The 20,494-nt window shown below is 42.2% G+C and overlaps 2 protein-coding genes across 9 annotated transcripts in view; one reads left to right on the top strand and one right to left on the bottom strand.

The window, feature by feature from the left end:
- Positions 1–11,596, bottom strand: part of LOC146197877 (uncharacterized) — a 42,958-nt gene extending 31,362 nt beyond the window's left edge. For 2 of the 5 annotated variants that reach the window (XM_084593149.1, XM_084593148.1), the window contains exons 1-4: positions 11,196–11,596; positions 8,319–8,393; positions 6,387–6,588; positions 2,942–2,988 (exon numbers count right to left, since the gene is read on the bottom strand). In XM_084593149.1, the coding sequence (XP_084449275.1) occupies positions 2,942–2,988; positions 6,387–6,588; positions 8,319–8,393; positions 11,196–11,273 (402 nt within the window). In that variant the 5' untranslated portion in view covers positions 11,274–11,596. Of the gene's footprint in view, positions 1–2,941; positions 2,989–6,386; positions 6,589–8,318; positions 8,394–9,967; positions 10,075–11,195 lie in introns of all 5 variants that reach the window. The other 3 variants (XM_084593147.1, XM_084593145.1, XM_084593146.1) reach the window with 3 other exon arrangements.
- A 300-nt stretch (positions 11,597–11,896) lies between these two features.
- Positions 11,897–20,494, top strand: part of LOC146197878 (leucine-rich repeat flightless-interacting protein 2) — an 80,640-nt gene continuing 72,042 nt past the window's right edge. For 2 of the 4 annotated variants that reach the window (XM_084593151.1, XM_084593152.1), the window contains exons 1-2: positions 11,897–12,037; positions 16,848–16,964. In XM_084593151.1, the coding sequence (XP_084449277.1) occupies positions 16,884–16,964 (81 nt within the window). In that variant the 5' untranslated portion in view covers positions 11,897–12,037; positions 16,848–16,883. Of the gene's footprint in view, positions 12,038–16,847; positions 16,965–20,494 lie in introns of those variants that run through there. The other 2 variants (XM_084593156.1, XM_084593157.1) reach the window with 1 other exon arrangement.

Below are 20,494 nucleotides of genomic sequence, written 5' to 3' on the forward strand. Positions count from 1 at the left end.
TAAGAGTGGGTGAATTCCAAATGGTGATTGATGTTTAATTCATGCCATATGAAAAATTCCATCATAAATAAAACATGCTACAAAAAAGGCCTTTTTTGCATTAAGTACAATGTGAGAGGAGGAGGTAAGCAAACTACAACTCAAGATAATAAACAGGCAAGTACTATATACTTCCAGGCCAAGATACTACACACAACACCAATGCACGTCATTTATGCAATGGTTTGTCATTAACTTGGAATTGACACCTTGATAGCTTGTCCCATGCAAAAGTCATAGATGGCAAAGAGGACTGGCTAAAAGCAACAGGCGAGTCATGTAAGCACTGTAACATGAGCAAGTTTAGGTGTGCATATGGCAAGTGCAAATGTGTTTCCCAAAGAAGACATTTTCTCGTGAAAGAAAACAACACAAACAAACAAACTGCAAAGAACTGCAGGATGAGAGCTCAGCCAAGATCCTTTTTCAGGTGAGGTTCATAATTTTCTGTCATTCCACAATGCACAAATAAATACCAGCTAACACGAGCTGCTGTTATACTTTAAATCATAAAGGACAGCGCCCATGTGAAGGAACACACTTTTCTCAAGGCAGGAAGCTATCTTCTATATGCCAGTCAGGTAGCTCGAGATTTATGCACCATTCTGTGTGATGTCAATAACTTCTATTGCCATTCTTTTTTTACATTATCTTTTGAATGACAAGTGTCAGCCCTTGCACCTGTGAGCTAGAAAACATAAAATAAAGAAAAAACAAAACTGCTCCTTTTATGCTAGCTTTATGGCACCGTAATTTATATAAATGGCTACACACACATGCACACCCCTGTGACAGTGGCATCCCAGACACAAACTTAGCCTCTGTTTCAAAGCTAACCAAAAAAATATTACAAAGCAGAAACTCATACCACACAGTTCCAATGCCCAGAGTATGACAATAGGAAGGTAACATAGCTGCCATCACGTGCAGAAGCCTTATTATTAGCACTCTTAGAAACACCTAAGATACTGGATTCCATTACTTCCCACTCATAATGCCTACCATGTTTAGGACAACCTCAGTCTTTTTTCTAATGTTCGAGCCCTCACAAAGATAAATATGATACAGTGGAACCTCGTTGACATGCTCTGGGTTCATACGATTTCCATGTTTCATACACTTGAAATTGCAGGCAGTAAAACCTCTTTATAAAGTTACACAATTTTTCTCGACTTTATATGTTCTGGGATAATACGATTTCCCAGTTACTATGTTAAAAATTTCCCACAAACCATGGTCATATAATACATTCTGCGGCCAACTGGACATGTGCTAACGAGCGCTCGCGACATTAAAAACTAATCAGCGGCACTCACCTGCAGCAGTTGCTTTCCTGAAGTGCTTAAATGCAAAGGGGCGAAGCATCAAGGAACACCAACGAGCCAAAATGTGAGGCGCCCATTCCCGCAGAAACATGATTTCACAAGGAGAAATGCGGCACCTTCTCTGCAGTGCCTTAATAGCATATGGGTGAACCATTTGATAATTACAGCTATTTGCTTGCATACGAGTCGGTCATGTCTGGGGGAAGCAGCATGAGCAAAAACGCGGCCCCTGTAAGCCATCATGATGGTTTCTTTATATATCACTGGTAAGATGGAAAAGCATCCGGAAACAGCCAAGTAAATGATCCTAACTTGTCACTGCCTTCTATAAGCTAGGTTTGTTATTAAATCTCATCCATGCTTAGGACGACACAAATCACAAATATGGACTGAATTCTGCTAGAGGTAAAAAAAAGGAACTGTGCATACTTGACGTATATAAATGCTAATCTACACTTTACGCAGTGAAAGTCTCAATTCTAAATGCCACTGTACCTCATTCAGCAATAAAAATTTTCAAAATCAGGCATTTCGGATTATACATCTTTATGGATAATATGTTCTTTCCCTGCATTTTTTTAGAGATATGTATCAACAAGATTTTACTGTAATATATATATATATATTCCCATCATGACATGAAACACCCACCAATGCCATTGGATAGAAAAGATTACTGCAAAGAGGCTTTGTTTAACTAAGACTTAACACAAAAATTTGGAGGACGCTTAAGCTTCGCCTTCAAGAGTGGAACGCGATAGCGTCAGGGGCAAGTGGCGCGCCACGTGTCGGGGCAGCGCCGCACATTGCGAGGAGGGGTTCTTCTGTGTTTGCCGCAAGATGGCTCTGCATGTGCGCAGAGCGCAGAAGAAATGTAGCGGAAACGTACTTCGCTACTCGTGTAACTGCGACTTCTGTAAGTAACATGCTTATAATTACCAATATACACCGCAGTATAACGTTCTATGGCACGTTTCTAAGGCAACACCGCATTCACTAGAAGCGCTTTTGTACCGTTTTCAAGCATCGAACTCGTGGCTGAGTGGTAGCGTCTCCGTCTCACACTCCGGAGACCCTGGTTCGATTCCCACCCAGCCCATCTTGGAAGTTGCTTTTTATTTATGAAGTGCATGCCGGGATTTATCGCTCACGGCCAACGCCGCCGACGACACTGGCTTTTCTGCGACACGAGCTCCTTAACGCTACCGCGTTAAAACAGAAAGAAAGGTGCCTCAGCCATCAAAAGGCCACCTAAACATATGAACTGTGTGAAGTACCAACATTGGAACTACACAAGGCAAACAAAGCAACTTGAGTGCCCGGCTGACCTGCAAAAAAATGAACCAAATAAGCAGCAAATAAAATGAGACAGCACACACAACATGCATCAGTTTAGGGGCTGCTTGCTGCCTAAACATATTTCACTGACACTGACTCAACAACAGCCATGTGTTTGTGATCAGCGCTCATGAAAGCTAGTAAAAAGAGGATTAATGTATAGTCATGTCATTTTACAAACGAAGAATGTGGAGACAATGTCATCATATTCTTTACTGCATCATAATTAGTGAACTTACCCTAATCTTTTCCTTCTCGGTATCGAGGGACCGGTATGCTTGCACAGCCTGCATTCCAAGTCAAGATAGTCATTCCCAGACATTATGAAAAGAAGGCAATCTCGTTCAAACACTTACAAGCCAGCATTCAAAATGATTTATTCATACAGCATGAATTTCTACCAAAGATAGTATGTCACCTGCTTACAACTAGTTTATGGTAATAACCTTGTAAAAACATTTGAGCCAACCGTGCTGGTGGCATCGATATTTTGGCAACAGCAGGCCAAAAATAAATGGAAAGAAATTATCCTCTGAGGCCACGTGTTTCTGGAACAGTAAACAAGTACATGGAAATTGCATGCTCAAGAGAGATGGGGCTTTCAGCAAACGTTTCTTTTTCCTGCTGGGTTCGCCCAAGACTTTTTATAAGCTTACTGTAAATAATGTTACCGCAACTGTTACAACATTTCACAGTTATATTTCCACTGTGATATCTTCCTTCCTTGATTCTTGCGAAAAAGTATGCAGAGAAAATAAAATGCAGCAGAGCAGCGTTTCAACATTTGTTGTGTTTCTGATGGCATACTAAGGTCATGACGTTCTTAGCTTTTTTTTTTTTTCTTTTCACACAAGACAAATCTTCGGCTTGAAATTTTTACAATGAAGTTGCTATAGACATGCCCAAACCGAGAATAAAATTTTACAACAAATACAGAAGTAGGAAACTTGAAAAACACAGATTGTCGCGACTTTAGAGCCTGGTTTCAGAAGTACAGAAAATGCTCGTGAATTCGAACTTCATGGGACCGGGAGAAAAGTTTGTATCATCCAATATTCGAATTATTGAATAGCCTTGGAAAAACTGACAAGAACCATTTACATACGATAAACTTATCGTATTTACGCGCATATTGAACCCACTCACATAATGAAACACCCCCCCGTGTTTTGTCGAAGTTCGAATTTGAAAAAAAAAAAAAGTGTCAGCCGTTAGTGTGTTCCTCCGTTTCGTGTCGCCACGGTCCAGAACGAATTTGTTGGCAGTGAGCCAAGATGCTGTGCAGCGATAAAATCACGGCGTGTTGACCTTTTGGCGTTAGCTCTAGCAAGGGGGAAGGCGAATCCGCCGTTTTCACAAAGCCGCTATGTGCATGCGTGCCTGTCCGCTGGTTGAAAATAAATCGCCAGCCCCTGCCGTGCATGCGCAGTTCTTGGCCTCCGCGATCGGCGCAGCTGGAGCTGATCTCGGGGGCCATGCACAGTTTATATTCGTGACAGGCGTATGCGACAGATGACGGTAGCTGTCAAGAAAACATATTACCACTTCTCAGGCGGCTGAGTCTTACAAGGATGTTTTATAACATTTTCAAGTATTTTCAACCACTCCCAGAAGGCATCACATTTTGTGAAAAAGGCGAATTTGGCAGAATGCCAGCGCTCGTCCGGGAAAAAAAGTTGTTTTCCTGCGTAATCCACAGCACCTGTCCGAAGTCATAGCCTTTCATGGGCGTTGCCTGGGACCATGCTGACAGTGCTTATCTGTATTTCCGAATTAACAGGGCTCAAATTAACAAGTATATAGTTGCAAGTTTCGGAGGTTGCGCGGAAGAGAGAGCAGGCAGCTGCCGCGGAGGCCGCCAACCCCTGCCCTCTGGCCCCACCAGCCGCCGTGCCGGCCATGGCGCCATTTAGGCTTTACCCACTCTTGCATCATTTTACCTGCTTTCATTTTCTGTCCTTATTTTGGACGTGCGCAGTCCCTAACTCTTTCGCTGAACTGTTTTGTTTTTTTTTCTCCACGTGCTGTGCGCCAAGCCACCCAGACGCAGCCGAGCTAGTTTGAATTATTCGTAGCGGAACAAATTAACGGGCTTTTTTGTACACAGATATTTATGGAGCTTGGCTAGGCCAAATAGTGTAGTTCTAATTGTCTTAAAATTCGAATTATTGAGGTTCAAATTATTGAGCTTTCACTATGCAACAAAATAAGCGGGATATATGAAACAAAAAACTATTTGTTCAAGCATTTGTCCAATATGCAGAGCTAACACGGGCCGCGAAAAATTCTTTTAGATTACTTCCTTGTGTATTTCAGCAAAGAAACTCCTGGGTAAGCATAGAAAATAAGATACATAAGTAGATACAGAAATTAAAAAATATCATTTCTTGGCCATTTTTCTCTATTCCAAAGCTGTGTCCCACCTTAAGCTGTTAATTCTACTACTACACCGCTTGTCCATATAACAGTTTATGATGTACAAAAAGGCTTCTATTAACGTCTGTGCATTTATTCTAAAAGCCTACACTTGCCTTGCTTTTTTGTTTTTATTTTTTGCAACTAACCGAAGATCTGTACCTTGGGTTTCATATCAATCAGTAATAGATACCTTACGATTACCCCAAGCATCAGTAATTAGTACTATAAGCTGAGAGGACATAAAGCCATGCACATGAAGTCTATCTGCATTTGGCCTTGGACATGTTCAGCTCCTGTTGTGCAGCCACCCAAATCTAACTGGCGTGCATGACGACCGCATTATCTGTGATTCTGAGCGTTACAGAGGAGCTAATCTGCAAAATGTCTAATTATAAGCAAAGGCTCACCTGCGTAACCTTAACCTTCTGGCAAATTTTACCCGCACTAAGGAGCAGGAGTACTGAAAAGGTGGCCACTGTGCACATAAGTTAAAGGTTTGGGCGGCTGTACCATTGTCATCACTATATTTTGCTCCTTTTCTCTTCTCTCACACCTAGTGTGCAGTACATTGGCCAAACTCTACCCTTTCTCATAGCAAAGCTTTTTCTCTCAAATGATTTGTGTCACAGTAACTTGAATAAATGTTCAATATACAGCAACAGGAAACAGTGGTTGTTTTGTTTCATACTAATCCTTGTGTGTACTGTGCCTGAGAGCTATAGTATAAAACGATAATGCCATATGCAGTATGTCTAGTAGTGCATATCTGTAGTGCACACGAGAGATGTTAACAGTCTCACAAGGCAAAGGAAAGGATAGAGGACTGCTCCTATTTATTTTCGTTTTTTGTTTAGAAAATAAAATATTTGTTAGTTATAAAGTGAAAATTTTAGAGACAGTAAAGGAAAAGATATGCCGTTGGTGGAAACCAAACCTACAGCCTCCACACGTTGCATGCCCTACTCCAACAATTCAACAACAGTGCAACTCCTTGCCTTCTACTTTCAAATCAACTTATGTCCCCTGTAGACTTGCATGATCCCCCATGCTAAGTGGTACTTTTCATCTGCACTACAGAAATCCTTCAGCAAAATACTGTCCTTCCAGCATCTAACATGTGATGTGACTTGAAGATTACAGAGATATGCCCAGCAGGGAATGACAGCTGTCATAGTCTACTGCTTGTTAACATGAAACGAAGGGTATGAAACAATTGCCTGTCTTTTGCACGCACACAAAGTAAGAGGCACTGCTTCATAGTACTTTCCTCTGAATACTTGTTCCGGTACTTGCGGACACGTGCACGTGCCGTCTGGAAGGCTGCCCAGAGTTGCTCCTTGGTGACCAGGTCCAAGCTGAGCTCCTCAGGCTCACTCTCTGCATCCGAAGGGGCGACCAAGGCTGGACTGTTCTCAGGTGGCCGGTAGAGTGGCAGCAGATCTGTGCTGCTGCTGTTGGCTCCATCCTCCTGGAAGGAGTTTGTACTCACTGTTAGCAGACAGATTACATAAGACCACATCTGTATTAATGACATGCTTATACGGAAAGCAAAGGCACCTTTATGGTATGTGAATTTTTTGCTCCTAGGGGCTTTTCACACTTCCATCAGCCAACACCAACACAAGTAAAGAAAAAGATAAAAAGGGGACAGAAAAGGGGAAAAAAAAATTATATAACAAACCAAACTTATTTTACTGCTGCAGTCAGTGGCCATGTTCATTAGCCTAAACATCCACAAATACTTTTCTCTCGAATATTTTTCTGCTAAAATTGCTCAAGTTCACTACTGTACATTTCTCAGAAATGTTACAACAGGTTTGATATGACGATGTCAAAACTTAAACCACAAATTTCAGTTTTTAATTCTCTCATGCGCTATTTTCCTGCTAGAAACCATTATTTTTATTAATAACATAAAAAATAGCAGGTTTTCAACTAAGGTTTAAACGAGTTAGATGTGCGAAAGCACGGTTCAGTTCGGTTAAGCTGCTGGTTAGTATTTTTTTCTTTTTGCTTTAAAGGACTATAGACACCTCATTTTTGGGTTCATGTATTATCATTTGCAATGATGCCTAGGACATTACTGTAGACGAATCACCACGTCACATTCGCCTACGACTGCTGAATAATTTATAATTGAATTTCTTTTCTCACCTGTTTCGGTTTCAAGAGCCGGATGATGGCTGTGACGTCACAGTTAAGTCTAGGTAACGCGAGGGATGAAAATATAACGATATAATCATTGCTGTGTCATTTGAATTCACTACAAAGATAAAGCCAGCCTGGCTTAAGAACAGGAATCATTACAAATGAAGAATGAGCTATTATATCGCTGTTTTTTCATGCCGCGCATCAAGACATGCTTGTGACGTCACAGCCATCTCTTGGATATTGAAACCGAAACTGGTGAGAAAAGAAAATTCAATTATAAATTATTTAGTGGTCGTAAGTGAAAACTGCATGTTAGTTGATATACAGGAATGACTTATGCATCATTAACAAGAAGAAAATTGCCACCCAAATTTGTGTCTATAGTTCGCTTTGGTTATGCTCTAGGATATACACACATTTGGTAACATGTTCAGGTTTATGGCATCTTTTCTTCCTTTGCAACTACGCCCACTGGACACAGCACACTTCTTCGGCCGAGACAGTAGAAGGACCCGGCTCACTCACGATCCTGGCATGGTCTGATGTGCTATAGCAATTGCGCAGTGCACTATATTCGGCCGAGACAGTAGAAGGACCCGGCTCACTCGCGATCCTGGCATGGTCTGATGTGCTATAGCAGTTGCGCAGTGCACCTATGCAGGCAACCATGGTGCGCAGAAGATGTTATTTTATTTATTTTTCTTGTTATTTTTAGTTTTTATTTAATTCTTTTACCCCACTAATTATCATAGATTACAATTTTATTAGCATTTGTCATTAATTACCATCATCACAATTTATCATTTTTACATACCCTAATAGAGCTCTCATTAGTAATCGGTTTACAGGAAAGGAAAGGTGCAGTATCTGTGGCACACGTCGTGACGGCCCGGTTAGACCTTGTGAAATAGTGCATTCACACTAAAAGCTTTGCTCATAGCATTTTTATTGGTACCTAATCTTCTACAAGGTCCAAAATAGTGTTCAGCCTTTCTGTTCTTGGTAAGCTTTAGGCCGAACACTATAGCAGCAAGTGATAGGCGTTACCTCATTTGGTTGCTGGTCATCCTCGGTAATGCTGAAAGATGCATCACTGTTGCTGCCACTCTCTCCAGGCCCTCCCTGCAGACCACATTCAAAAGCACCACAAGTCGTCCCCTGAGCTGACAATTAGTTATGAGTTGAGAATGTTGTAAACAATGTAATTTAGCAATGTATGGCACATCTTTTATGACATTTTGCTATGGATTTTAGCAAAAGACTTGTGGTTAGTAAAGGTGAACTATAATCAAGATTACAGATGGCAGGTTAACACCATCCGGCAATTCATTTTCAGCTTTGACAACTTTTGTAAAAGGAGGAAAAAGTGTCTTTACCTACAACATTTCTCATGCTTCCGTTATTATACAGGACGCTCATGAAGGTGCAATACTGTATGCTGAAAGTGTCTCCAGATTATCAGTAACAAGTTCTAATACAGCTGAAACTTGATTTCATGCTCAAATTGCATTTCGATGGAGGCGAAACGGAGTGGCGCCTGTGTGCTGTGCGATGTCAGTGCACGTTAAAGAACCCCAGGTGGTCGAAATTTCCGGAGTCCTCCACTATGGCGTCTCTCATAGCCTTAGCCTTTTTGGGACGTTAAACCCCACAAACCAACCAACCAACCAAATTCCAATTTCTCCACAGCTAGCGATTATACTTAGTGCCACGGGAAAAATCACTAGAAAACACGACACAACATTCACAAATCTTAAATCTTGATCCTACAAACTACAACTGATTAGAAAACTAGATATTACAAAGCTTTCCCACAGAAATTTGGAAAGAAAGGGTGAGAAAATATGATAGAGAGAGCCCTATGTAATATATTTTACATAGGACAAAAGCTGAAAATAACCAAGTTAAATTCAGCCTAGTTTTCTAACCTAAAAAACTCTGCGGAACAGATGTTCTGCACCATGCCGTACAGTATCACTGACATGCTAAAGAAAGGGAACATTAGTCACGTATCTTTATCTTTCTGGATGAAGCAGAGAAACAAACCAAACAGTGATTACAAAGTGCTTCGACCACAACAGCTTCACCAGCTTCAATGTGTTCCATAAAGAAACTAAAGTCCAGATTTTGCTAGACTGGAGCAGCAGCTTGAAGGCATCTCGTAAATTTTCACAACTGCACAAGCACCAGTGCCACTGCAGATATGGATGGAGCAAAGGCACCAGACATTGAGAAGCTTTTAAAGGCTGCTGACAGTATAGAATAGGTATAGAAAAATGATATGCTGCAACATCATGTCCATTAGCCACAGCCCTATCCAACTTAAGAATGGAGCAGCTGAGCCTCCTCAAAGGAAACCCTCCGATTAATGGCGACGACAGATTTTCATGATGCCATAATCGGTCATTCCATAGTTAGTCCCCTGACATGCTAGCGTGTCAAAGCATCATCCGCAGATTAACCATGATTTAACAAAATCTGTTTAATGCCCCTAGCTGGAAAAAGGCCTCCTTTATGGGCGTTTGCAACTTTGCTCTTGGATTGTACCTGCCAGGGCTCGATGTGATTTACAGGGTCCTGAAGCAAAGGAGGCTCCAACTGCTCTAAACAGGTGAGGAATTGTGCCCTTATTTCATTTCTGCATTGCACACAAGGTAAAATTATTAATTTGCTAAAAAAGTAAATTTATTGTTTACCCAAGGTGTTTTCATGCCTCTTGATTTCATAAAATTCCTCATTGTCCCAAAGATTTGGAAATCCTCCATCAAACTTGTACTGTTATATTTCAGCCACACTAGTGCTTCTGAAAAAAAAAAAAAAAAAAAAAAAAAAAAAAAAAAAAAAACGCGTCTTTTTCAGATTTTCAAGCTTGAAGAAAAATTTGACCTGGTTCAGGGCTGGTATTTTTTTTTTTTTTTTTCATTTTGAAAACCTTTTCTGAGACTAAATAAATTGTGTGAGTGGAGTTACGTAAGTTAAACTGACTTCATGGGAGGAACTAGATGTCCGGCAGTTCATAAAAAGGCAGCACATTCCCGACTTTTTACAGACAAATAAAATAAGCTACTGTAGAACTGTGCAAGTACTCAGTGACTCAGTCTCCAACTCCTTGTCACAGACTGCCTTCTGAATGCACGTACAAGCTGTGCACTCATTTAATTGTGTTTATGTAGAAGCACTTGCTGTCATGCTTCAGTCTACAATACCTTAACTACGTAACCCGTCACTGGCATGCCATTAATCATCGCGTTCGCAAACGTAATGTGCCACGAATGCTAAGCAGTGAGACAATTCCGAGGTGTACGCGGTAAGGAATTGCAGCAATTACCCCGGGTTTATGCCCGCACATGAGGCAAGGCTGACATTAACGCCGGTTCGAATGCGTGTTGTGGCAAATTAAGGATGATGTCGCAATCGACAGTGGCATTACCCTCTGGAATACCTCGCCTGTTAACTATGAATAAATAGATCTGCATAAGTACAACTGAAAACGTTGCGTCTAAGCAACTGAGCCAGACTGCTCTTACTGCGCGATTACTACTCAAGATGGAAATAGTGCGACTGATTTCACATGATGCCTAGCTCTGTAGTAACAGTGAGCCTTGACTTCGCTTACTTACGTTTTAACCTAGTATACCCTCGAAGCGAAACTGCCGAGAGGAATCGAAAAAAAAAAAAATGAAAAAATCGTAAGTGCCACGACGCTGATCGGCATCACCTTTTCACGATTATACAGTACACAGCAATGAGAGCGCCATCCGCGTTTACCAGATGTCATCGTTCTTCACGCGGCCGCGCGTGCTGGTGACATTTCATCGCACGCGCAACGCTTATAGGTGCTAAAACAAAACTCAGTGCGGTTCCCAAGAAACCATGACAACGATGCAGAGTCCAACACGAAAGCTCGCATGTAAACAAACTCACCTGTCCTGGAAACTGGGGAAATCGTATGGGCGACTGCTTCACTTCTTCCACAATTTTTTCCTTCAGACGCTTGAACATTTCCGGGGAACACTTCTAAAAATGAGTCATGCCACAAAACATCGTTGATTTGGCCGGGAACCACGCTCAAGCACACCAATCAAGCACAGACACCCGCACGATACGATAGCCGATAACCTCCTCCATACGCCAGCTGCCTTCAGCATGCCTGGCACGAACTGCTGCACACCTGCACACACCCACGACCTCGCGATTATATATACAAAATCATCGCAATTTTCGCACGCCTTATAATCCCGCTTAATTATTACGAGTAAGTGTCACTGATTCCGACATTCGATACGAAAATAGTAATGCAATAAGCAATTTGTTTATGCACTTCCGGTATATGTTGCGCTGTATTTGGAGACGTCCGGGAAATCATGGCGCTTGCGCGGTTGTGAATCTCGCGAAGATTGTTAAGGATCGTCAACCACGTGTGAAGACCTCTCTGTTGTGGCTTTGTACCTGCGAATACGTTGCAGAACATTGCCTGTAGAATGATGCCGTCCATGTCAAGGCTCAGCTGGCATTAGTTTATACTACGGCAGGGACACCCGTTCGAATACGCATCTCGATTACCGTCGCCCCCGCACTTGTGGCGACCGCTGCCCGAACCAGTGCCCACCGGAGGAGTGCTTAGAAAGGCTGGCTCGCCTTACGGCAACGACGAGGACATGTGCCTTCTTGCCTTTATCCCAGTGTCGTGCCTGCACTAGTAGGTCGGCGACGGAAAGGTGCACTGGCAAGGTGTGGCTGTGTGACAGCCACGGTGCAGTTCTGCTGTGAGTACTAAACATAACCTTTCTGCCTCAGCATAGGTAAACGATGGCCTGCCTTAAAGTTGCGAATGCAGGCAATAGTTTCGCCGGTTCAAAACCTTAGTTTAGAGGCGTGTTCGGTATTTGCTGGTTTCATGCGAGTATCCTTTCTCCGCTCGTCTTTGGGACGTGCGAGGCGTTGACAAGAGATAACAACCTGCTTGCTGCTACCTGTCAACAGCCCGTGGTGTATCAGCAGACTGATTTGCTAGAAATGTGTACGCATGTATCGTCACTTATACCGGCGCTGTAAATTCAGGCGCAGAAGCACTCTCACCCTTGCAAACTTCACGTTGATCCGAGTGATACGGGCGTGGGGACGTAATGATGAAGAGCCTTGAAGCATATTTCGATATCTTATTGAGCTGGAACCTTTGGCGATGTCTGGTGAGGCTACTATTCCTCCAGGCTCTTGCCTATAGTGTCACCTGAAGGGCTTGCTGAACATGAAGCGCGCGTACTTTCGCATCGATAATTCGAAAGTTTCTTGGTTCTGAGCCCAGGAAGTCAAAGGGTAACATCTGCAAAGAGCTGCTACTTGGCATAAATGCGTATCACCTTACAGGCACATGTTTCAGTGAAGCACAAGGGGGCAAACTTTACTTCTTTTGTGCTTTTTTTCTTTCGAGTATGTACATGTTTATGCCATATATACTGCAAAAAGAGCCTGGTACATAGTATTGTACACTTAAAAAACTAGCGAAATGATGGCTGTGTTCACCATTAGAATAGTGAACAAGAAGCTCCATAAAATCATTATGGTAGGCTTATTAATTGTTCTGTAAAAGCGTTTGTAAGCTAATATGAACGAAAGTAAATTTCTTTTTAGGCTAGCATTCTTTTTTCCCCCTTTCATGACTGATTGGCTTCTTCAGCCATGCAAGGGTGCTATAGCTTTCATTCACTATTTCCCAAGTTTAAAGGTGTTAAGTCGTCCACTGTGAGCGTGTGGTCTTGCTGTTTGGTGCACCACTGTGTTTGACACAGCTGCTGATTGCAACTAAGTGTTGCAGGTGAAGATGGCCTGAGAGGTGACGCTGGGTATCGTGTGCCACTTTGCCATGTGTGTCATGGCTATGACGGATGCAAAAGCTCTTCAAGAGCCCCATCCACACACGAGTGCTCGCTAAAAGTGGATGATCCTATACATACTCGTACAAAGAGGACGAGGACGAACAAAGTAACACATAAGACATATGCTCTGTACTTTATTTGTTGTTGTGTTCTTAGTAAACATACTTTTAAAGACATGGACCAACTTGCAAAAATGAAAGCACTATTTTTCTGGATTCCGAATAACAGTTTTGAATGGAGTTGGCTGTCCTTGTCTTTCCATCAAAATTCGTCATACTGAGAAGTCATGATATCATATTTGTGATTCTGAATAGACTTGCTGGAATTTTAGGCTTTGTCGCTTGTTTGGTTTTCCATCTCCTTGTGGGACATGTTTTTTTTTTTTTTTTCTGCATACTGCACGCTTCTTGTCACCGTATATCCTTAGCATTTGCAATCTGAAATGAAGTTTGTCAGGTTACGAATGGCCACTTTTTATAGGTAGCAGTCTGCTTGCTGGGGCATAGCCAGTGGAGTGTTTCGGTGTCAGAACACCTCTCAAAATTTTCTGATCGCTGCGTCCTCTTCCCTGCTTTCAGGTTGCTTCCTTTTGCGATTTTTTTGCTTTTACCAGTGGCGTATAACACCTACTGAAATATATTTCTGGCTATGCCACTGTTTGCTTGTGACATTACACATGTCATCTTTGGGTACAGACTCTAGCTACCACAATGTACAGGGTGATCCACATCTAGCTATAACACGGTCACTGCTTTCAAAGTAGCATTACGTCGGATGCAGGCACTTATCGAAACAAAGCGATATATGCACAGTAGGACGCGGAGGTGATCCTTCGCATGGCCTGCCGCCTAGCTTTATGGAATGGTCGGGTCGGACGCAATGATGCTTTGAAAGCAGTGGCCGTGTTGTAGCTAGAAGTAGATCACCCTGTACATGGGTGCCAGTTCACGATAATGCGATCAGAAAAACACCCGGGTTTTTACTGTGTCAGCTCTTACTGCATCAAAGTAAGGGAGAAATTTGGTGCCTGATTTTACCCTTCTATTTCTTGATAGGCAGTGCTAAGCTATAAGCTAAACTGTGCAGGCTTATACTGTTCTACATTACCTTGGTACAAATTTTGGGGCCTGGTCGAGCCAAGTTTTGCATCTTGTGAAGAGTGGTAGGTGCCTTCTAGTGTGCACACATCAGCATTCCTGCTGTTTACTTTGAGCCTGCATTTGTGGACACTTGCCAAGCTGTGTGTTTTCGTCTGGCTTATGCGAGCTCTTCTTGCCCCATTCTACAACCCTCTACAAAGCAGCATAAATGCAGACGTGCTTGGAAAGAGCAGTCTTTTTTTTAGATTAGGGCTCAGTCTGTGTTTGTCTATCGGTTTCTGAGGGCTTTTAGTTTAGTGAGCTAGCTCTTGCATTTTGTCCCCGAGACTAGTAACACTGGCAGTTAGGTGGCCACAGCCAACCTTTTGATTTTCACACGTTACGCGATGGCTGAGCAGAGCAAACTTGTGGGAGGTCAGAGATACCACCGGTAGATTATACCAGTTTGTCACTTTTTGCTGTGAGTGATTTTGTAGATGTAAGGAACCACAACGGGCCTTTCTTCCCTCCAGTCATTGTTGCATAGCAGCCTAAAAATTTTCATTCATTGCAGTACTTTTTTCTTTACAAACTATTTACAGTTCCCAGGAATATGCTCCAGGAGTGGGGCTGCGCTTAGTTGAGGCTTAGTTTGTTCAAGCACAGCGCAGAAAGTAATTATGCAATTGTTGTGAATCAGCTTTATTGCATTAAAAATAATCAGCATTTTTCACTTTTTCACTGACCATATGCAGTAATTAAATTGACAGAGCACTGTTGCTTTTGTGCAAAGCTCTGAATTTTGTTTGTAAATCCATATTAATTGACAATTAATTGGGGCTCTTTTTTGAAGCGTAGTGAATTGGGGATCAAGTATATACCTGTTGCGATTGTCCCATCTTTTGGTTTTTATAATTAAACACGTTACCGACTTTAGTCACAGTATGCAACTCAAGTTCTAACAAGCCTTATGTAAAGTGCTTGCTCAATTTAGGACCAAAACTATGCTTTATAAATACTGAAGTAATGTAAATCAAGTATATGCAGGTAACTTTAAGTGTGCTACCTTGCAGTGTTGCCAAAACTATTAAGTGTGCAGAGGCAACTTTATTCCACTGTTTAATGTAGTGCCAATATTAAGATGTCCTTCTTTATTAAACCATGATGATGTGTAGAAGTAGCGGTTATGTACAGTCGTGCAGAAAATGCAGCAGTTGTCTTCGAGGTGTTAAACCCCATGATATGCTTGTCTGCTTGATCAAACACTTTCTTCAGGTGTGCTTTTTTATATGCAAGAATAGTAATTCTGGCATTTTGTGTGCTCCTTTCACCTTTGTGCACGACTCACGCCTCTACCTTTGCATCATGCTAAGGAAATGATAACTACTGCCTCCCTGGACTGTTGTAAACCGGTTAAACCGGTTCCACTGCCACTTCTATCGTGCATGAGGTGCTTATTGGGATCTGGTCAACAAAATGGCAATGTCCAGGACGCCTTTATTACCTAAAAATGTCTATAGCACATTGGGAGGCACCTGTGTTTGCAAAGGGAATGAAGTTTTATGCAATTCAACATTAATCATTCAAGATATCTTTTGCTGACCATCGGTAAGGTTATTTCTTCCATGTATACCAGTAAACAACAGTGTAAAAAGATTTGTCTTCAGTATAATTATCAGCCTAGTATTTCGTCATTGTTTGAAGATAATTTGTAGAGTTTTAGTTGAAACGACAGGTGGCTATTTGGATAAGGCATTCACTTGGAGCACAGCAGTTCTCAGGCTTTTTCAAAAATGGGGCCCGCAATCTATTTCATGTAGAATTTCATTGCATGTCTCATGCAGTAATTCCTACAAGTGCATGATCTGTTTCACTTTTTTCTGCTGTATTAGGATCCAACTTAGTGGCACGGGCAGAGGCATATTATTTTCTATTATTTTTTTGCTGCCTCACCATAATATATGTACTAGGACCCATAACACCAATTTTTGGCGACAAATGTAGCCTTATCATTCCTGGTTCCACACCATTGCTTTCGTACCAGTGTCTATTTCGGCTTACCAATGCTTAACATAGTTGCTCAGCATTGGTAGGTGCTCTCGTTAGAAAACTGGCAATGTCACACTAATGTTATTAGGTGTTCCTCATGGCTCGCAGACACCATTGCTTTAACCCCTTTCCTGTTGGTGTAATTTATAAGACCCCCACATTGTTTGCAGAGGTTGTGCCTCCTTCAGCAGATAACAAGAAAGACAGTGAGCTACAGAGCTGCTTTAAGAATATGCTGTCCCATTTAGTTTAGGTCTGCGTGCTTGAAGTAAGTTTTGAGATGGAATATCTAAAGCTAGAGGCTTTATGAGTTGCAGCGCCTGTTTTTGCAGGCTTCATTAAAATGACTGGTCTGATAAAGTTGTCTCTAGAGTTGGCCAGACACATCCGGAGGCAGAGAAAGATTGCCTGTGGCTGATTTTGCCAATGAGGATTTTTTCCTCTTCTGGGCGTGTCCATAAAATATCTGAAGAGGAGGAGCCTAGTGCAGTGCAAAATCAACATGGCCAGCATCATTTTGGAGCATAATATGAAAACAAGCTTTATTTATCCTTTGTCTGATGATCTCGCAGTCAAGCCATCCCGGATGTGAGCGCCCGTCTGCGCAGATGGCAACAGGTGGTCGGCGCAGCAGAGGGCCTACCAGGCTTTACAGCACAGCCGAGGACCTGGATCAGATCGCCAGGGAGGTAAGTGGCCTTGCTATTTAAAAAACTCAGCTCATTTGGCTGTTTTATTTTTGTTTAGCTTTTATTCTTTATAGTTGTTATCTACATTTTGACTGTGGTCCATATACTCTTGAATATATATTCCCCCTTATGTAATATCCTGTCAAGGGTCTTTAAGGATCCAATATATAGCGGTGATGACATAGTTATTATCAGTCCCTCATATCTCTGAAATCGTTTTTAATTGCACATACTGTACCATTACCTACATTAGCTGTTACCTTGACGCTGTGGACATGACAGCTCATGGGCAAGACTGAGCCCTGACATGTTTACAGCATCAGCCTGCTTACAAAAGGGGGTATGCAATGAGAGTTACAGGCCAACCTGGCAAAAGTTTAATACGGCAGAATTATCCTTTCAAGGTCCCTTAATGAAAGCTAGTAAGCATCCTTTGTGTAGTCTACTTATTTACAGTACTAGCAGCATGTATAGTCTGAAGTAGCTGCTTATGCAAGGTGACTTTTGTAAACATAGTACATTTCTCGCAAATACATTTCACCTTTATCTACCCTTGGGCTGTTCAAGGCATTTTTGAGGGATGTGTAGCCATCCAAACCTTTTGTAAGAGCAAAATTAATGTGGTTATACAAGATAGAATAAAGTGATTACCAGTTTTGCTTTCCTCCTAGAATGAACCAATTTCATACTGAGGTTAAAAAGGTTCATGCATAATTGGCAGTGTGCATGCAAAAAGGAGGAACATGCCGTGTGTTCCAGACATATGAGGATTCATATCTCCTTTTGTTTACATTCTAAGCTTAGTAGTGCTTGTGCGGCTTTGCATTCTTTCAAAGGCCAGTGTACTTACAAAAACAAGAATGCAGAAGACAATATTGATTTTTTTACACTTTTTCGGACAGCAAATTTAAGGAGTATAGAGCTTATTCACGTGACGTCATTGCTGCTTTACTGGCAACCGTGGCACGCACAACACAACTTGAGATAGGGAGAAAGAAAGAGAGAGAGAGAGAGGGCCTACGGGTGAATCAGGGTTTGGCGTTGGTGAAATCCGAGCTCTGGTTGGACAGAGTTCCAAACGCCCGACAAATGAGCGGCGCGCAGCAGGGAGGACGCAGGGAGGGAGGAGGAGGAGTTTCGAACCGCCCAACGTTATGGCGTCTCCGCAATACAGGGTTGCCACAACGGCCACCTGCTAAACCTGATAGTGAATAGGGTCTATAGATACCAAATTTCGGTTGTACATTTTCTTGTTAATGATATGTGAGATATTGCTCTTAATTAGTCACCACGTGATATTTATCTACGAGAACTAAATAATTTAAGATTGCAGTTCTTTTTTCACCCGTCGTGGTTTTGGCTTCAATGGCCAAATGGTGGCTGTGATGTCAAAGTTCCCCGCAGGTCATGTGACAAATAAAGAAGACTGCCACATAATCATTTCTTCACTCTTTTTGGTTCAAGCTTTTGAGGAAGGCTGACTTTAGTGTTGTAAATCAAAATCATGAAGCAGCGATCATATCCTTCACATGACCTATAAGTGGCATGCAAAATGACGGCCACACTATTGGCAAGTTTGATAAGTGCAGTCTTTGTCAAAAGTTTAGAGGCCATTGTGTCTGCTTCTAAGCCTTGTTGTGGCACTTCTTTAGCATTCATGTAAGCCCTTCCCTTTGGAGAGGGTAAAATAAAGAATCACCTTACCTTCAGCAGATTCGGAATACTGGGAATGCATTACGAGCCATACGATGTGGCTCAGAAGCAAACCCCCTTTGCTCCAAACATTTGGTAAAGACAGTACATCCAGAAGCGGAGCAGGCTGTTGTCGTCCTTGCTGTTTTTTTCTATATGCAGTCTTCACATTATGAATTTGTCTTCCCACGACTTTTGCATTATTACATATACAGCATCTGATGTCAGTGTACTGTGAGACAAACATCAGCGTGCCGCCAGTAATAGTCTTTCTTTGTGCAAATGTTCAAATGCCAAAAAAAGAATGCTTCAGAGATCATACTTGACCCAGCTCAGCAAGCAACACAACCAGGAGCTCACTGCTAAAGCTCATTTCCATTACAAATAACTGATCACTTATTATTCCTGTCTTACATTTTGATATGAAGATATGAAATCATTTGAAGCAATATTGGCGTGGTGTTGAATTTTTTTACATTTGTGGGCAGTCGAACATGTTGATTAATTCATAATCCTGTATAGTAGTTCGCTTATTTAGTGCAGTGCTGCATATTTCTGCGGCGCTTAAGTTTTCATCATTTCATGAGTCTTGGTGTATGGGTGGGAGGTACAAGATTTAATTAATGATTTAACGGTTCTCCAAGCCTATGGTGTGTGCATTTAAAGGTATGTACAATGCTTGTTGGTAGTTTTCTTTGTAGATATTTAGGGGCTTGTACTGAAGCGTATAGGCTTTACGAAGCACAGAAATTATCAAAGTTTTTAAGCACTTCTATGACATTTCATCCACTTAAGACTGTATGAGCTGTAAGATGAGCAATTGGCACGGTCTTTTATGTTGAGTTGCATGGAAGATGCTTAAAATATGGAGATGCTTAATGACTTTTGCCGTAAAGGCTAGAACGTGATCACATTATTGGATCCCTTTCCCATAGTGCATTGTCCAAGTCCATATTTATTCAACTTGAATTTTAATGACCTTTGAGCAGCTTTGAGCAGCTGATCCAGATAAAACAATGATGGTTTAAGCATTGCTTGAACCTAGTTATATCCGCTAAGCATTGTTTTTGCATGGCTTAGCGAGGTTGTACATGGTTTGAACAAGGGGGATGCTCATGCTCTGCCTTAAAGGCCCACTGTCCACACTCCGGTCAAAAATATTTTCTTCCCCGGTGACTGTGAGACTTTGCCCCCAGAACGCAAGGCCGCAAAATGTTTTTGAAAAGAGTAACTAATAGCGCAGTTACAGCCACCACAATTACCCGATTCTGTCGTGTTTCTCTCCTCCCATTCCCTCGCAAAGGTTTTTCACTCTCCTGCCCCGTCGTCTAGCCTCCTTAAGACAAATTCCCTTTCCTCCTCCGCGTTTGGCGGGAGGGGGGGCGTGACACTCCGTGTGCGCGGAAAAGAAAGAAAGAAAAAATGGGCGAGGGAGCACGCGCTGCTGGATTCAGTCTGGCCGTGGCGAGGGAAAAGGGTGCAGCGAGCGGTAGACACCCATCCTTCATCCTCAGACAGCGAGACGGACGAATGCATGTCGTTTTCGACTACGACGTCATCCTTGCGGCTCCTAAAGAACGGGGAAGCTGGTTGCCCGACGGGGAGGATGAGAGAGCTTTGATTTGTATTTTTGCTGCTTTGCGGTATGCATATCGCTGTAGCGTTTTACACAGACTATCTCCGGTACCTGAACGAAGCACTGGGCTCCTTTGCTTAAAAAGTCCTTCCCTGGGTAGTGGCCTTTTAAGAGTAGACTGGATAGCGCCGTTAGCACCACCTTTTCATTTTGCAAGTTTTAAATGTATAAGTTGGCTTTTAGGGAAAGGAAAGCACAGTAT

Source organism: Amblyomma maculatum, chromosome 2 (assembly GCF_055883805.1).
Source record: "Amblyomma maculatum isolate TAMU_Amacu chromosome 2, ASM5588380v1, whole genome shotgun sequence".
Taxonomy (NCBI): Eukaryota; Metazoa; Arthropoda; class Arachnida; order Ixodida; family Ixodidae; genus Amblyomma; species Amblyomma maculatum.